This window comes from Colias eurytheme, chromosome 9, assembly GCF_061535395.1.
Source record: "Colias eurytheme isolate Ceu_HAF_F1 chromosome 9, ilColEury1 Martin Lab GWU primary, whole genome shotgun sequence".
NCBI lineage: Eukaryota > Metazoa > Arthropoda > Insecta > Lepidoptera > Pieridae > Colias > Colias eurytheme.
This window is the reverse complement of record NC_142988.1, coordinates 6,179,016-6,198,621: the sequence shown is the minus strand read 5'-3', so window position 1 is coordinate 6,198,621 and position 19,606 is coordinate 6,179,016. Positions and strand designations below refer to the sequence as shown.

At 35.7% G+C, this 19,606-nt stretch overlaps 1 protein-coding gene across 8 annotated transcripts in view; it reads left to right on the top strand.

The window, feature by feature from the left end:
* The window catches only part of Rbfox1 (RNA-binding Fox protein 1), a 64,645-nt gene extending 45,259 nt beyond the window's left edge, over positions 1 to 19,386 (top strand). For 3 of the 8 annotated variants that reach the window (XM_090105878.1, XM_090105877.1, XM_090105872.1), the window contains 11 exons: positions 2,804 to 3,055; positions 3,367 to 3,639; positions 3,731 to 3,784; positions 6,499 to 6,591; positions 7,315 to 7,369; positions 8,458 to 8,478; positions 10,107 to 10,239; positions 11,137 to 11,197; positions 12,707 to 12,888; positions 15,310 to 15,373; positions 15,447 to 19,386. In XM_090105878.1, the coding sequence (XP_089962004.1) occupies positions 2,807 to 3,055; positions 3,367 to 3,639; positions 3,731 to 3,784; positions 6,499 to 6,591; positions 7,315 to 7,369; positions 8,458 to 8,478; positions 10,107 to 10,239; positions 11,137 to 11,197; positions 12,707 to 12,888; positions 15,310 to 15,373; positions 15,447 to 15,491 (1,230 nt within the window). In that variant the 5' untranslated portion in view covers positions 2,804 to 2,806 and the 3' untranslated portion in view covers positions 15,492 to 19,386. Of the gene's footprint in view, positions 1 to 2,803; positions 3,056 to 3,366; positions 3,640 to 3,730; positions 3,785 to 6,498; positions 6,592 to 7,314; positions 7,370 to 8,457; positions 8,479 to 9,413; positions 9,517 to 10,106; positions 10,240 to 11,136; positions 11,198 to 11,545; positions 11,567 to 11,835; positions 11,839 to 12,706; positions 12,889 to 15,309; positions 15,374 to 15,446 lie in introns of all 8 variants that reach the window. The other 5 variants (XM_090105879.1, XM_090105873.1, XM_090105874.1 and 2 more) reach the window with 5 other exon arrangements.
* Positions 19,387 to 19,606: the final 220 nt, after the last annotated feature.

The following is a 19,606-nucleotide window of genomic DNA, read 5'->3' as shown; positions in this document are numbered from 1 at the left end:
CGCCAAAATCGTAATATTTGTTCTTTGTTGCATATAGCAATACATAAAAAAGTGGAACAACGTGAGTATTGTGGTAGACACTTTAGAATTCATAACCTGAGAGCTCTTCGTTCCGCGACAAGCGAGCGCGCGCGGCTCTTCAGTTAGTTTCGCATAACCCTGTTACCATAACATTCTGCTAAATTATTGTCATTACATTTTTGTGATGCCTTTCCACATATTTACTTCTAATACTGAAGCAAAAGCAGCGAAGCTTGGAAATTACCGGATGTAATAATGTTGCTTTCACGATCTCTTGTCATAGATATTACTTTGTTTACGACGTCATAACATTGAGTGTATAGACTAGAGTATATTATATACATATGTTATATAGATTATAGAGAGACCAACACGGTACATATGAATTGCGACAATATTTCATCCTGTGATTTCATCATTCTGGCGTGTATTCTGGAGATATTAAACAATTTTATTGGAATTTCTAAATCACTTTTAATATCACTTTGTCAGTCTCATAATAATTCAGAATACTGTTTCAAAGCATCAAAGGATAATATTCTTCAACAAAGATCGTTTGTTGTACGTGAGTTTGTATGAAGAGTACACCTAAGATCGCTGTATGCTAGAAATTTTGTGTCTTGTGTTTTATATGTGAGAGGAAAATGTTCTTTAATATGTTTGTCGAACTACACCGTACTAGTTATTTACGAAGCGACAGGAGCTGCCTTCAAAATGAACCTATGAACGCCTTTTCATCGAGCGAAACCATTGTGTGAAGTACAATAAGACCAAAATTGTGCTATTCATGGAAAATGTATTCATTTTGATGATTTTTTTTTGGATATTGCCTGGCATTGTAAGATTTTCCTGTATATTCGTAAATGGTTTATTGCTTCGCTTTGTACCTGTTAATAACAAGTACCATTAATGGAATTTTGTGTGAATTTTCTCTTAACAAAGAATTGAGTACTTCAGCACGAAAATTGCTTCGCTGAGTTATGTTAGTATGCAAGTATATTTTTACATACTTATATAAAAAAAACATGTTTAAATATTGAAATGAAATAAGAGAAGAATATAATATATAAACATAGTTGATATAATATTGTTACAAAATGTTAAAGCCGAGCATCGACAGCTGCGGTGCAAATTAACAAGTGCTCATGGAACGCGGTCAGGAGCAGTCGACGCAATTGTGACCAATAACCACTTCCTAATTTTCTCGCTTCCTCGCATCTAATGCGCTCTATTCCCGACATGAAACAGAATTGCCTCCGTAGGGAATAATATGACAGTTTTGAAATGTTAATCTCATTCGATAGTTATGGGCACATTCATATTCTATATGATTAATTATCTTTTATAGAATACATCATTACCGACACAATGTAGGTATAATCAACAATTGCCTAATATATTATTCTACACCTTCTTCCAAACAAGGGTATATGTAAGAAAAAGTTTTCCTGAAAACGGTATCCTTAATCATGAAAGGTTGATAGATTTCGGGTAGGCAGCGGTAGAGTGGGCGGGCACAATTTAATTTGGATTGCTACGAGAATTTTGGGTACCAAATGGATAAATATATTCTGCTCGGATCTTTTTCTTAGTTACAATTTTCTTTAATATTTAGTTGACATTGTTGATTGTTCATTGTATACATTTTCATTTTAAATATTGGTAAGATTAGTGAAATATGAATCAAAATAGTCGAGATTCGGATAATCGAGTTTCTACACAGAGTTTCTACTGTAAATAAATATAGTTATTGTAGTTTAGCTAATGCATGTTATTCTGAAATAGTGAACATAGTTTGCTTATTTATAAATCCCTGGTTGTTATGCATGACTGACGGTAAAATATAAATGCATTTTATATTCATAGTGCATGTCACATCAGTTATTAATTAGTAATAGCGTAATGAGAATCTATAATTGTATTCATCGAATCAAATATGTTTAGCGAATACCTATGTGTCGTTTTACTCGAGTTTTGGCACCGTTGCTCGATGTCAATAATTCGATTCGTAGCCCAGAAACGTCAACTATAAGTAGTAGGTGTATTTATTGCGACAGAATTAGTATAGGCCGCGTCCCTGAAGTGGATGCTTTAAATTTGCTCCATGTCACAACATTGATATATTACGTCCCATATAATATTTGTCTAGTTATTGCCTGAAGCTACACCCACGCGCAAATCGCAGGATAATTGGTGTATTAAATTGGGACTCGTTTGTTTCTTACTGTAGTTATAAATTATAATATAACGTTTCCAAATCCTCGATTAAATGTCGGTTCAAATTTCAAAGGTCATTGAAATAACAATGTTATTAGAAATCTATAATGATGTTTACCTTTCCTTTAACCTTCACTTTATCTCTGCTGCCTAAAAGCTGATGTTGTATTTTTGGAAACGTAAACAGAACCTGCAACCATTACTGTATGTGTATGGAAATCTGTGTACCTACCCAGTTAATTACATGACTAAGCAGAGCGTGATTTTACCTTCAATATTATAATACGGTTATTTATATCCTTTTTACATTTTAATTACTTTTTGCACAGATCCTTATTTTTAACGGATGAAGAGCTTCAAAATAATATATATTTATTATTTCATTTAATAATAAACTGAACGAAATATTTTAATAAAAATTGTGCAATACTCTATGGGCATCTTATCGTATATAATCTGGCTAGATTCCACAATTTACACAATTAACTACTAGAGAACTATTTTTGTGTATCTATAAAAATGTTTATCTATCAACGTGTTTTAATGAGATATCTCTCAATTTCAGCACATGGTGGGAACGGGTATGGCGACCCCGTTCCCTGCGGCGGCGGCGGCTGCGGCTGCGGCGGCACAGTTTGCGGCAAACGGGGACTTAGCTGGTGTAAAAGCAGACACAGCTACCGCGCAACAGCCCTCTATCGTCAAGAGCGAGGGTCCGCCTCCACCGGCACCCTTACCTCCCGGCAACTTCTCGCCACAACCGAACTCACAAACTCACAGCACACAAAACTCTACAGAAAGTCACAATACGAGCACAGTACGTATCGCCGATTCAATTTAATATATTACGTTCGCTAGGTGAACTTTGATGGTTTGAGTGTAATGAACTTTACAGTACTTTTATACAGACGTTAACATATGATTTATATGTTTGTTTACTCTCCTTCACTCGCGTTCTTGATATAATTAAAGCATACGCGCAAATGACTCGTAATAATATTAATAACGCTATCGCGTAAATGGAAACAAAGAGATACGAACTTACTCATTTGATAACTCTTTTTCAAACTTAATCTTTTTCATTGGCTGTGTATTTACATATTAAACGTTTAATATGATGTTTTACAGCAGAGTGAAAGCGAAGTATCGGATGAAAACAAGGGTGTAAACGTAGCGGCAGTGGTGGCTCAGCAAGCGGCGGTGGCGGTGGCGCAGCAGGCGGCGGCGGCGCACGCGGCCGCGGCGGCCGTCAGCGCGGCCGTCGCCGCCAACGCGACCACCACCACGGCTTCCTCGGAAAAGAATCTCGTGCCCGTCTCCCAAGCGTCACAACCGAAACGCCTGCACGTCTCCAACATACCGTTCAGATTTAGAGATCCAGATCTGAGAAACATGTTCGGGGTGAGTCCCTCCCTTTACGCACGGCATGCCCTTCCGTTATTTTATTATATGTTTAGAACTCGATTTTAAATGTAAATATTTTACCTTCCAGCAATATGGCACAATACTTGATGTAGAAATTATCTTCAACGAACGTGGCTCCAAGGTAAGCACGTCTTCTTCATATTCATCGAGTGGCTCGCTGAAATCCATCTCGTATGGATTCCAATGTAGCCTCTTTCAGAATCGAGAAGTCATTGATGTTAAAAATACTTTAAGAAGCAATAATACATTTATAAATATATAGCTTTTGCAATACAATGAAATCGTATTAGTAATATACTATTTTACAACTGTTTACTTAATTATTTTATTATTGTTTATGTTTTTTTATTGTTTCTTTAAGTGAAATGCAGGAATAAGTAGGAAGTCAAATTCGATATAGCAAGTTACGTGTTCTAAAAAATACTAATAAATGAAAAGCTAAAAATTTACTAAGAAGTTGATGAGCTTATTCCTGTAACTTATAATTATGTTATTGGTGATTATTATAGTTATTGTTACAGAATTCAAGGTAATTAAGTAATTATTCACAGTAACAATAACTATTATAATATTTACTATTTGATAAATTGCTGCCCAAACTAGGTTTCAAATTGAAAGTGTTATAATTACTTGTTTCTCAAATAATATTTGATATTTATTATAAATCCTCGCTTAGACTTAGGCAAATGGGCTTGGATAAAACATTAATCTTTTAAGAGTATTTCCTTCTCATAGCATTAATGGTTTTTAATGTTTGGTGCAGTATTTCTAATTGCATTGTATATTGACATATAATAATAATAATCATTTAAAAAAAAATTTCAATATAATTATTAATACAAATGAAATTTAATGTAATCTACTTGTGGCGGGGAAATACTATTAATGCTTGAATGTAATTTGCATATACATTTCTAAATTAATTCTAATACATATAATATTCTGTTAAGGTTGAGGATCAACTTGCATTAAAAGTGTTTCACCAACATAGCTGATAAGTGCCAATATATAATTTGTGATTTTGCGATATTCTCAAAAAACAACTCAGTTAAATCCCCTTTACAAATATGTACGGTCATAAGTCATTACAAAATAATGTAACTATTTGATTGAATTGACCGCTTTTTCGTGTTTACTGCTTTCCTTGTGTCAGTTTGGTGACCGTCCCTAAGTAGTCCATGCTCGCTCATGTCTAAACGTATTTTTACTATTTTGATATAATAGCTCCAAGTTATTTTTCTTCAATGCCTCACATTGGATATGCAGTATTAGAGAATGATGCATCGTCACTATAACAGCTGATATTCTAAGTCATGTTGAGGACAGCTCTATTATTCATCACTAATGAAACGAGAATGTCATCCAAACTGCACCGCTGTGTGTGTTTTCATTACGGGTTTACTGCACTGGAAATTAGCCTTACTTATGTAGATGTATGTACGATTGATTGTTCCATTCATTTATTTTTTCTAAATCGAGTGCAGTTTGGATGACGAGGCATTCTGATTTGTATTTTAATACAGTCTTTTAGATCGGTTATGTTAATATTTCTGTCTATTTTGTTAATTACTAGTTTTCTCAGTCATGCGCTTTTCCTAACCAGGGAACATAATTCATTAGATTTGGGCATGTATACTTCGCTGACCCTTAAAAATGTGTTTATTTTGTCAATGAAGTATTTCCTAGAAGTAACTTTGGTGCATCATTTAGAGTGGCTTTGTCTCGATCGTATGTCATTAGTCTCGTGTGACGGTTGAGTCGTGTCGTCCGCGCGCCGGCCGGTCGGCGCGGAGCGCGCTCGCTTACTACATAGTCTCTTCCTTCCCTTATTTTTTCTCTCTCTTTCTCTCTGCCCAGATTATTGTTAATGTACAAATTGTTGCACTCAGAATGGCATTTTTTATAATAATAGAGCTGTCATGCTTTGATAAGTGTAAGCGTTATTACGTACGATCAGCGACTTGTTTGCCACTTTCACGACTGGTCTATTTTCCACTGTATTGTGTGCTGTGCTAGCTGCTTTTTGTATCTATGGGTTATCACCATGTATTTTAAATTAGTTTTCCTAAGCACGATCAATTGTCATTAAATGTAATTTTAATACCTTTTAAGTTTAAGAGCGTATATGTTATAATTTACTTAATATGAATAAATTATATTATCATATTAAAATATATTATTGTTATCGCTTAAAAATATTTATGAATATATTATTTATAGATTTTAAAGCACTGTAAATGTAAGCACTATTTTTGCCAGAGATTTTGCGTACTGTTGCGTGTTAGTGTAAATATCATGACACGAAATAGTGAAATGCTTCATATATTAAAAGTACGGAATAATGTTACAAACCACCTGTTTCTGTTTTAAACAAGGATTATGTCATTGAATTACAATAAAAAGTAAGTTCTTGCCTAAGTAATACTCTATTATTTGCTTAGCCAAATTTAGTTTTCTTTAGTTTCCTGCATGAGCGATGACTTTTATAGAACAAATTGCAGCTAACATTTCACATATGAATTACTAGAAAAACGTAGTGTCTATCAATAATACAATGTTCCGAAGATAAATATTTCAAGCTATTTAAACGTTTTCCAAACGGCTAGGTCCAATTATTTTATGTATCAATGTACTGTAATCCAAACGCTTATGTGTACCCATTCAGCTCTAGATACCGCTCAAACTATCAACGTAATCGAAAATATAACGTTTTTGTCAACATTTTAACTAGTATTACTTTAATACTATGCAATGCATATATATGTTAATTTTTGTTGCACGTTGTTTTTTGAGCGACGCTGTTTTTAATGCATGTTTTGTCTGTCTTGCATGCAGGGATTCGGTTTTGTAACATTCGCAAATAGTGGTGATGCGGAGCGAGCACGAGAGCGTCTACACGGCACCGTGGTTGAGGGCAGAAAGATAGAGGTGTGCATGAATCAATGAATACCATCCGTAGCACTGTAACTTTAACATCCCGCTCCTACCGCCCACCGCCCACCGCAACCTGCGCTCGTCTGCTCTGTAGTTACTGCCATGCTAGTGCATATTAGCACTAAGTATGCCGCCGTCTTGTCTAATCCGTAAACAAACCTTATTTATTTTGTCCCTTTACTCTCTAGACGGTCATTTAATATGCCGATCGATTGAGAGAGTCTCACAGAGAATGTAGAACGAACCGTACCGTCTCAATGTCGACGAGGTAAGAATACCAAAATACACTCTAAGCTATCTTACTTATTTTCGATTTCCTTTTTTGTTTATTATATTACATTATTAACACTCCTACTGTATTATTATTTTCATGTTATATCGACGACGATTCCCTTTTTATAATATTGTCACGAATAGTAACCTCCTATATAATATGTTTATACATAAATAAATTATAATAAAAAATAGAGTTGATTATTGATTTTACAAATTTCTTCGTTAGTTTAATTGCTGTTTAATTACAATTAATAATATTAAATAATGATTCTTGGGTTCGAACCCTGAGCAATCTCAATTATTATTATATTTTTTTTCGATGTTTTAATTTATATTTTGGATCTTTCTTCTCACTCTAAATACTTATGTTGTATACATCTCGTTTGATTCGTCCAGCACGAGTTAGATTTTGTTTGACATATTGTTTACTTCCCATATCAGGTAAATAATGCCACCGCCCGAGTGCAGACAAAGAAACCTCCAGCAGTGCCAAACGGTAAGAAAACAATAAATTATGAAATCTGATACTGACAATATGCATATACTTACCGAGATTAACATGATTACCACTTTCCATGACCATAAGGCGCACTACACTTTAATTTATAATACTACTAATATTTCACTATAGTCCTATTTAATCATAATTATAACATAGGATAATATTGTATATTTACCGAACATAATGCATCTTGGCATTTCTTTTAACCCATCCAGATATTCTGGCTAGAAATGGATCGATTCCCACTCTCGGTGAGAACAGGCATTATAAGAATCGGTGTTGTCCATGTTTCTGTGTCCAGCTGTCCACTTCATGTTGCATAGAACCTTGTGGGAATGCTATTAGATGAATGCTACTTAGAGAATGAGCCCAAACTGGACATTGGACGTAGCCTTTACGTGTATTATGTTGTAATTAAAGCGAGAAATAGATCACGTGCGACAAGTCATTGACATCGCACACTTACTTACAAGTTTACTGTAAACAACACATTGCACAATATAAACTTATCGTAAATTATGGGAAAATCCGTGAATTATCTTAAAAAATTAAGCAAGATGCAAGATAATTTTGTGATCAGTTTTTGTTCCTTAACTATACTTTATCTTAAATCACATTTAATTTTAAATAATTTATATCATGTGCACGTGTATCACGACATTATCCTTTATTTTTACAAATTATATCTTCATTTGCATGGACAAATGAATATGAATTCAAATCAATACTTAAATACCTTCTTAATTAATCATGCGTGTTTTCCTTTTACTATTGCAAGAGGTTGTGCTTTGACACAGACACCAATCGAAGGCTAAGTCCAGTGTCACACGTGCCTGATAACACTTGCGTTTGATCGGATAACACCAATATTAGTCAGCTTGTTAGATAATTATCGTTCAATTTTAAAATATTTGTACAAAACTAGTTTCCGTTTCGACGTTTCTGGAATGATCTCAATCTGCACTATATTTCGATCCTGTTGTAGAGAATGTCTTCTAGATTCGTCTTCTTTGTTTAGATTTACATTTTCTCTAATAACATCGGAGCCGACATTGTATTTATAATGATTGAATTTGTTTCAGTGTGTGTCCAGTGGCCGGAAGGTGAGAATGCAACGTTTTGTTACTATCATTGTACGAATATTACTGATCGATGAGAGCTTCCGCGATTACATCTTTAATAACATTCATTCGAGCATGATCTTTCCTTACTTATGTGGTGGGATAATGGTTTAGTTCTTTTGCTCGATGAGATGTTGTCATGTCATAAATTGATTTTTACGGCATTTGTATAAATTGAATTTAACGGCCATGCTTTTTTAGAACAGAAAGTAGGAATGTATTAATCGATCGCACGGTGGTGAGCATTGAATTTATATTTTCGTGATTTCAGTCGTGCTGTAATGTGGCATGGCCTTGATACTGATACTTTCGATGTGAATAATTCATTCGATTATTCTAGAATTGGAACTGCATTTTAGTGAATAGTTCATAGTAACGTAGATATATTGTCTATTTGTGAGTTATGATTACTAAATAATCTATTTATATGTTTATTTTCGAAATTAAACTAAACTCAGTATAATCCATGCCATTCAGTATTTTATCAATACTCAGAATATTTCATTTGAAGAACTAGTAACTACTAATGAGTAAAAGGAAATAAATTTGGTTCATGATAATTCTGTCACCAACTCTGGAGTCAAATTAAATTATATTGCGATATTGGCCTTGTCTTTTAGGCTTGCCAGAATATACGTAAAGTATAAAAGAAAATAATGTTATATTATCCTAAACATATTAAAATTAGAGGAAGTGCTAAAAATTACGACGAACCAGCGAGCTTTCAAAACCTCACATCTTGAAAAAGTGCACGATTCTTGTGCGCCCAGTATTTTACATTTTTATCACCGATGTGACTCGGAAGGCGGTCGCGTGAAGCGCCGACCAGGGGACGGCCGGGCGTTCATCTGGCAACCCTAGTCGATAGCGGTAGAGCTGTGGTTAGGTCAGTGTGTAGAGGCGCGGTGTGTGCGCAGGGCTGCGGGTATCCGGCGTGACGTGGCCGTGGCTGGGCGCGGCGCCGGCCGCCACGCCCGCGCCCCCGCTCGTGCTCGCGCCGCGCGCCGCACAGCGACGCAGGTACACCTGCCGGCTGCAGTCGTGAGCATGGGCCGCTAGCGCATCATAGCTTTCGTTCACGTAATATATGACCACATGACGGTCTTACGTCGACTGCTCCTTGGTTCAAGTTACACTTGCTCGACCGAATTCATATTGTATCGTAATTTTATTAATTCTAGCGAAGAGCATCTTTCACTATGGCGCAGATTGCGTGCGTGTTTCAACTGCAGCTAGCGCTCTTTAGTGAATGCCTCTCTAAATCTTATAAGAAATTAGGATTACGAGATAATATGAGCGCGGTGGAAAAAGTGTAGCATGGCTGAATGAGTTGTAGATTAAGCGTATACACATGCTCTACACGCAGCATGGTGCAGTTTTGCAAACCTAACCTTACAAAACTCTCCATGCAGTAGTGTGAAGTTTGGACCATATCCGCTTGACCTATTCGGTCGTCCGCGAGTATAGTAAAGTATGCAGTAGTAGAAGCGCGCAATAGGCACTAGGGTTTGCTCACGACTCCCGCCGCCCCCCTCCCGCACCGCCCGCCCGTTCACCCGCCCCCGCCCCCGCCGCCCGCATGCCAGTAGCAGTATGTGTGTTGCATGTAGCCCCCGCGGCGGCGCTGCGCGGCGCGGTCGTGATGCGCGGCCGCTCGCCCCGCCCGCCCGCGCACCCTCACCCCCTCCAACCCATGCTGCCCCGCGCCGCCGCCTACGCATCGCAGTTGCACGCATATGCACCGTGAGTACTCACACTTGCACCTCACCACGCTATACCCCCGTCCCTCCTATATCTCCTCGGCCTTTTGAATATTTTCAGTTTCTTAATATGTATTGAATAGTAAATTTTTTGAATTTTATGGGTTTGCAAATGAGATAAAAAGCTTGTGAAAAGCCATTAACTCAATAAGCACTTAAGTAACGGACAAAAGTGTATATTTTTTTAAATTTTAGTTGAAATTTAACGACTTTTTTAACATTGATAAGTATGTTTTCTTTTTTTTGTTAATTATTAATTTTTTTCCTTAACAGGCCTCCTTCATCCCACGATCCTGTGAAATCCAATCCATAATTGTTCTAACATTGTATTATATGTTTGTATCGGTATGAGCTCAACTACTAATTTCAATGTATATTGTCATTAATAGCATCGCTAAATAATATTACTGTAGTAAAATTAGTATAGAACATCATCAATATAAAAATGGGTAAAATAGGTCGGCAATACAAATAAAACTAAAATATAAATATGAAACACTTCATATAAAATTGATAACGTTTGTATTGCCAATTTATGACTGGTAGAATATTAGTTTTAGCTATTATTACTTCACTCTCTCCTTCATCTATGTAGATATTGTTAACACTTTCTGCACTTTCATGCTAATGAACGGATGTAAGTAGAAACTAAGCAATTAGTCATGCTACTTAGAACTCTACTGTATTATCTAGACTAGATATGAAATTTAGAACACAATATGTGCTTATTACAACAGCTGTACTCTAATTATTTAATTTAATGAAAGCATAAAGATATGAGCTTATTTATTAAAATCAATTGTCAGTTATTATGGTAGATTACATGTAGCTAATTATACGTTTTGAATAAAAATAATCATTTATATTTTTTATTTTGCAGCGTATATTATGACCCGTTCTTAGCTGCAGCAGCGAATGCTGATTCGAACTACAGACTACAGGTAATACATATTTACGTTAATATTAATATATTAGACATACCTTTATCATACAATTTCACGATCACTATCTTTTCAAAAACATAGTTTATCGACTATATTTAACATATCTACTATCAGCAAAAAAAGAAAATAAACGTACATATATTTTTATGTATTATATTCATTTCTTCTTAACCCATTGAGCCCCGAACGGCCCGATCGGTCCACGACACAATAGATTTTCTATTGTGTCTGTGATTCCGGGGCCTGAGTTATTACGATGGTCGAGGAAAGCTTCGATCTAAAAAAAATGTATATAAATGAATGAAGAAATACGAAAAACGTCGTCACACCCTAATGTTGTTACAGGCGGTGAAACCCGCGGCTGAGGTACTGTCACGGTCTAAGCTGGTTGATCTTTCGTCTATTTGTGTATTGTCTATCGCTTTCTAATTTGTGTACCACCACGCTAGTAAACATTTGATAATGTGGAGTGAGTGCTGGGATTTTGGTTGCTCCTTTATACGATATCCTTCAGATTGATTGATTCACCGTAAAGCAGGTTGCACATTGTGTTTGTGGTAACAGAGATCGCGACCGGCCCGCTTTCTGTTCAGTTATTCTTGTTCTTAGTTCTGTGGTGGGTGATTTAGTTCTAGGCAGTGCTCGAGCTGTGTTTTCCATTTGAAATGCTAATGTACATCATGCTCCGTGTAGAACATTGAGCCCACAACAAATTCATCATTGGCATACGATTCACTAACACTTGTATTTAGTTTTAGTAACTTTCGGTTCGTGCTCAATGTAGTTTGTGTTTTAATATGAACATTATTTGAATATTTTATATGCTAGGAAGATAATGCATGCTTTCATTCTTATACGGCTCTTTTTTTTCTGCAAGTTATTATAATTGCTGATTTGCAGAAAGATCGCATTATTACTCTGTGGAATCATAAAAACATCGCGTTGCATGAGTAAATATTGATTGAATATTCTTGCAACACCTTATTTATTGTTTGAATATTATTTTCATTTTAATGCATCAATTGCTTCCATTTTTTTATGTTTTACATGGTAATTGTAGTTTGATGAAAGTCTCCATTGGGAATTTATCAGCGTGGTAAGGTATCATTTAATTCCATCGTTTAATAAATTAAAGTATAACAAATTCATTGGAAATTATTAGAGTACCTAATTTAAGTCTGCGCCTTTGTGGGCTCATTGTTTGCAAAACTCTTATATCCCCTTTGTGTTTTTGAAAAAATATCCGAATATAATGCGACGAAAGCGAACAAATACAAATCTTTCGTTTCTACATTATACAATTTTAACAAAAGAGCAGATAGATACGAAGGCTGTATGTACTTTATATTAGTGTGTCTTAGCATTAACACTGGAAACGAGTTTGCAGATTAGCTGTAAACTTGTTAAATAATTCTTCTTGGCGTCTCAAATGCTTCATAAATAAGGGACGCAATATTGTATAATTTTGTTGTTACATAAAGTTATAATGGTGTTATTAATGCGTAGTGTTTCCAGGCGGCCGCAGCCGCGGCGGCCGCGGCGCCGCTGCTGAAGTCGCCGCTGACGAGCGCGCAGCACGCAGCCGCTGCAGCCGCTGCGGCGAACTACGGCGCGGCCGCTAGAGCCGCCGCCGCCGCTGCCGTCAGCGCTGCGCCCGCTCCCACAGCGCTGACTCCGCTTGCGGCCACGTATGTATCGCGTCTTCAATACATGCTACGTTGTGATATTAAGTCCCTTCGTACAGATTATAGTGTGATATTTTAGTGTTTCCTCATCGTAAGGCGATGATGCATGATTATAACTCAAATTTGTCGAATTTAGATTTATTCGCGAGTGTTATAGTGGGTGTAGTAGAATATAGATGAGGTTCGATGTTTGGTCGAAATATGTGTTTAGATCACACACATTGAATTCTTATCGAATCTTCGACGCACAAATCAATACTCACTATAGCCCGAGCTTAAAACTAAACAAATACAGGGTGTAATCGTTAAGTGTGCACAGGCGATTTTTCCGTAAGTATTACAGATAACAAAAAACTTTAAACTGATATCGAAAGTACTTAACCTAATGAGTAAAATGGCCGTAATAAATTTTTAAAAATAAATCGAGAAATATCAAAAAAATTATCTTTAAACCCTCCCATACATTAAGTATGAAATATGAATATCCCATATACATTTAATATGAAAGATTTTAGCTTTCTTTTTCTTTTTATGGTTTTCTGCTTTAATTACTTCGCAAATTTGAAGTGGCATTTTCCACGCTTTTTCCGGACATGTTCACGCATTTTCCGGATATTTTCCGGGAATTTTCCGGGCATTTTCCGGGCATTTCCCAGGCATTTTCCAGGCATTTTCCAGATATTTTCCAGGCATTTCCCAGGCATTTTCCAGGTATGTTCCGGACATTTCCCTGACATTTTCCGGGGATTTTCCAGGCATTTTCCACGTTTTTTCCGGACATTTTCATGCATTTTCCGGGGATTTTCCAGGCATTTTCCACGCTTTTCCCGTACATTTTCACGCATTTTCCGGATATTCTCTGGGAATTTTCCCGGGCATTTCCCAGGCATTTTCCGGGGATTTTTCGGATATTTTCCAGGCATTTTCCGGGGATTTTCCAGGCATTTTCCACGCTTTTTCCGGACATTTCAGGCATTTTCCGGATATTTTCCAGACATTTTCCGGGGATTTTCCAAGCATTTCCCAGGCATTTTCCGGATATTTTCCGGGCATTTCCCAGACATTTTCCGAACATTTCCCTGGCATTTTCCTGGCATTTTCCGGGGATTTTCCAGGCATTTTTGACGCTTTTCCCGGACATTTTCACGGATATTTTCCGGGAATTTTCCGGGCATTTCCCAGGCATTTTCCGGGATTTTCCGAATATTTTACAGGCATTTTCCGGATGTCCCCGGAAATGTCCGGGAAAAGCGTGGAAAATGCCTGGAAAATCCCCGGAACATGTCAGGGAAATGTCCGGAAAATGCCTGGAAAATGCCTGGGAAATGTCTGGAAAATATCCGGAAAATGTGTGGAACTTTCCGGAAAAAGCGTGGAAAATGCAGTGGAAAATCCCCGGAAATTGTCAGTGAAATGTCCGGAAAATGTCTGGAAAATGCCTGGGAAATGCCTGGAAAATATCTGGGAAATATCCGGAAAATGCGTGAAAATGTCCGGAAAAAGCGTGGAAAATGCCTGGAAAATCCCCGGAAAATGCCTGGAAAATGTCCGGAAAATTCCCGGAAAATATCCGGAAAATGCGTGAACATGTCCGGAAAAAGCGTGGAAAATGCCACTTCAAATTTGCGAAGTAATTAAAGCAGAAAACCATAAAAAGAAAAAGAAAGCTAAAATCTTTCATATTAAATGTATATGGGATATTCATATTTCATACTTAATGTATGGGAGGGTTTAAAGATATTTTTTTTGATATTTCTCGATTTATTTTTAAAAATTTATTACGGCCATTTTACTCATTAGGTTAAGTACTTTCGATATCAGTTTAAAGTTTTTTGTTATCTGTAATACTTACGGAAAAATCGCCTGTGCACACTTAACGATTACACCCTGTATAACCCGTATCACTGAAACAGTTGCGGCTTCAATCCAAGAGCAATCAGTGCATATTGCTTCGTAATTCCCGATAGATTTTAGGATTACAGTCGTACAGAAAATCGGTTTCGATCGATGATTATTGCTGACTAACGATAGCGATGTAAACAAACTGTATGAAATACGCAAAAAGAGGTTTAATGTTAAGAAAAACATTAAAATAAATTTGTTCGATGTTTCAATTTCTCTGTGATGGTTCTATTAAGATTTGTCCCTTCTGGCAAATTATACAATGAGCAATAAACTCGTGATTCGGACCTTAATTTCACAAACAATATAGCAACGTTTAGAGTTGTTTATTATAAGGTTTTTCCTTGAAATTGAGCCTTTTTTGCACAAAGAAATGTTTTGTCTCTTTGAATACTTACAAGATTTCTTATTATACTCACTTTCTTTGTTCACCGTTCACGTTAAACGGTGGACATAAAGGAGGGGAATCCATAAGAACGTTGATATTCTTCGTATTATTTATTTTATTTGTATTGTTTTCAGATACGGCAGGGAGTACGCAGACCCATATTTAGGACATAGCATCGGTCCAGTAACAGGATATGGGGTAAATGATTTCACCATTTACATTTTTCACGTATAAATTTCTAAAATTACAAACATTTTTTTTCTTTTTACAGACGGCAGTCTATAGAAGTGGTTACAACAGATTCGCGCCATACTAAGCCAGTGGAACAACGTAGCGATTTTATTACTCGAATATTCTTAGTATTTCGTTCATCTTTACGTAACATGACAATGAACTCTCTTTATAAACGTACAAAATTACGATAGAGTAACAGTAATAGTGGTAGCCGATTACTGTAAGTAAGCTTGGATAGCGTAGCGTAGGGCGGGCTATCGAACTCATTCATACCAAAGTCATTTAAATTTCTCATTGAAATAGTTTAAGTTGAAGTATCGTTAATCGTTCGATATTGAAATACAAGTGCGAGCAACCGACACGAACAAGTCTGTTTGTGAAACACAAAGTCTGGCGTGGAACACTATTAATACCTGCATATTGTTGATGTTTGGTATTCTCTACGGTAGTTGTTACATACATACAATTGACAATAGATTAACTTGTAAAAATATTTAGTGAGCTTTGCACTTGCATATCATAGAAAAATTGTAAATATAATTCCAAACACATTTTACTAATCTAAAACATACTTTAATTTAAATTTACGTGGAACAAAATTTTAAGCTTTTAAAGTATCTTAAAGTAAGCTGAAAGTATAACATATTTATTGAACTCGTTAAACAGTGTCACCCATACGGTGGAGTCAATACGATTTACGGTTACAATAGTGTATCTATTATTAAATATTTTCAATGTACTCGTTAAATACAAATTCTTTTGTATGAACTATTATATGACATATTATATTGATTAAAGTCAACCGTATTGTACCTTCGAGTGTAGGTAGCTGTTTTATAGTAGTTTTAAACCAGTTGATGTGGTGCGATTCTGATGAGGTGCCATTTGTTCGGTTGTTATATACAAATATAATAATATATTTTTCTGGTTACTCCTTCAAAGCATATTTTGAACTAATGTAGTTCATTTGTACGTTACAACACATACCTTACTCGAGTAGCGCCGGCTACTTCGTTACTCGGAAGAGATTCGGCTTTAGATTGCATTATGAAACTTAGATTTGGAACATTTGTATAGTTCAAGCAATATTGTACATTTAGCTTCTCAATAGGCTAACAGTTATTTACCGCAATTGTTTAACTTGGATCGAATTATTTACGATCGCTAGTTGTATTGTCTAATTTTACTGAATCGTAGGCGATAATGCTTTAAATGTAGTGTTTAAGAAAAGAAAAAGAATAACTCCGTGGAGTTCTTACATATCATTGAGATTTCTCCTTGTAATTATGATTTTATACTGTAATTGTTTCCTCGACGGTGTCTAATTTTACAGTGCTATTTTGTTAAACCTTCATTTTATTGAACAAACATTCGTACGGGTCCAACCGTTTAGATGTCGTAACTAGATCTTAACATATTTGCATTAGGATTGTAAAATATTTGTATGATTCGCTCAACGTTTATACCAAAGCACAAATACCCATCGATTCATACGTATTTCGAAGCTTTTGCATGTCATCGATTTAATCCTCACTAGATTTAATAGTCTTTCTCTCGGAAAAACTCCAAAATCTACGAGTCGTACATAATTATTAGTTAACTGTCAAATGAAATATCATATCGGCATTCTAGAAGTTAGAGAAAAGTAGTCTTTCAATTTTATTTGATTAATAAAAGCCATAGATCTGATGCGACTTCATGTTTTATCTCTTTTCTTTATTTGCTACATATGAAATGTAGCCAATGCAAGAGTCTCTTAATTATTTTTATCCAAAGTAGCAGTAAAACCTCTGTACAACCGCCTGTTACATTTATTGATCAAATAAACAGTGCTAACTATATAGTTTGTAATATGTTTCACATTTTTGCGAACGGCCACTTTATGTCTAGATCCGATTGCGTTCTCTTAGAAGTTCTAGTCTTTTTGCGCACAATTATATAGAAATAATGGTGCTTTGTTTTCTTAAAGATTTCATGTGATAGCTACGAAACTGTATTTCGTATCTGAATTTGAATTCAATGTAAGTTTATATTTAGGAGCTAATGTATAAGTTGTTTCGTGTCATATTTTCTTGATTGATACTTTTAATTATTTCACTCACCTAGTAGTGCCACTGGCTTTATTTTGTAAGTTTTTTTTTTGTATTTTATTTAAGTAGGAACGTTATGTAGTCACGTTGCAGCTTCGAACAAGTTTTTTGTGCTTTATTGCTAAATACTCATGCGTGAATGTATTTAATTTTAAGGGTCTTAATTTTAGATCTATATAATTTTTATGCAAATTTTACACCTAAGTACAGAAACTAAAGTACATGTGATCCTAATCATTGATTATTATTATTTATTAGGTTTTTTAATGTAACTGTAAATGCATAGTCACAAATCAAAGTGATTGATGAAAAAATCAATTTTGTATGAAACAGGTATACAGGGTGGGTTTCGAACGAGCGAACATTATGACGTCATCAACTGAACAAAACTCAATAAGTAAAACTAGTGACGTCTCTTGATACAAAATCGCCCTGTGTACTTGAATGCTCTCTCTTTATTTTTTATGAATGATGCTGATTTTATTGATTTTACATTTTTAGTTGATTTTTATTGAATCATAATTAGAAGAATCATAGAAAATGCATTATTTAAAATAATTTTTAAATCTTTTTTGTTACTTGGAGGAAAATCGGAATTTACATGACATATCTGACAAAATGGTTAGTGTGCTACGATAAGATTTTGAAATGAAATCGTCAAAATCAATGTATTATAAATATCGTAATCGTTAAAATAAGTGATAGCTATGTATTTTGTAACACGATATGTTTCTCTATAAAATGTTAAAATTTCATGACAATTACTCTTCTCATCGCGCTGTGCACAAAATTTTCGACTGCTTCGTCATCTGTTAGACATAAAAATTGTTATATCGTGCATAATAAATCATATCATTAGTTGTGTAGCACGGGCCCTGGACAGCTGCAGCGGGCAGTGGGCGGTGCCGCAACCTGTATATAGTGTTATGTGTTACGCCGCGGGCGCGACCAACCGTCCGCAGCGGACGTCGCTTACCGTTTGTACCGTCGGATTTATATTGTTAAAGTAGTGAGAGTTAATAAGTAACACTTGTTTGTCAATTGCACTCGTCGACGCTGTTCCCGTTAGATTATTCAGATATTAGCAGGGTTATTATTACGCCTACGCGTCTAAAATTAAAGTCGTAGACGTGCCGCCACTCCACTTTAGTGAATGAACGACATTTTAATTCGCGGCACGTCTACGAGTTTAACTAGTTTCTCGTTTTCATTGTACGTGTAAGAACGGCGGACGTGAAGCGATCCTGTCGTCGTTGAGCGGACTCTTTTGCTAAAACATAAAACGTCAACCTGTGTTCGACGTATATTTTAAATCTTTGATTTGAAGGTTGAATCGTTTTATGTATTTAGTTAAGGTAGTGGTTCTCAGTTTGGATGTCGGGGAGAGTTGTTCGAGATGCTGAACGTGCGACAGGTTCGCATCGCGGGCGCGTGAGGCGCGTGCGTTGACGCGACGCAGATTTGACCAGTATTTAGATACTATTACCGTGCTCAATTTCCATGTCTGTATGTTGTTTGTATAATGTTAAAATTTAATGTTTTATAGAATTTGAATAAAATGAAATTACCCTCATCTGTTAACATAATGAATGTCTTCCGTTCGGCACATTTCATACGATATTGCACATTTTGTGTCCCGAATAGTGGAAATAATTTTAAATCGAGTCGAGCCTGGTGCACAGCGAGCTCTTACATACGATTTGTGATAAATGAATAATGGATTTTTTGGTGTGGCAATTTTATAAATAGTTTGATTGCAGAGCTGATTTTCTCTTTTAATGTAAATATATATTTTTTTCAAATGAAAAATGTTGAATGAAGTGAATCATTTAAAAGCCTTTGGCATTGTGTACTCATTTACGTTATTAATAAATATTATAGTATGAATTGCTTTGTTTTATTGATGCATCCTCCTGGTCCTTATAAATGAACAAATAATTTATCTTGTTTGCATATGCACTCGACACGACACGAGTTTCCATCGTGGAAAATAGAAATGCATGTTTAAACATAACATTAGCAGCTTCGACTGCAGCATAGTAAATGTGAATTGGTTACGGTACGGAATTATTGCAAATGTTGTGAGAAGCACTGATTGGGTAACTGT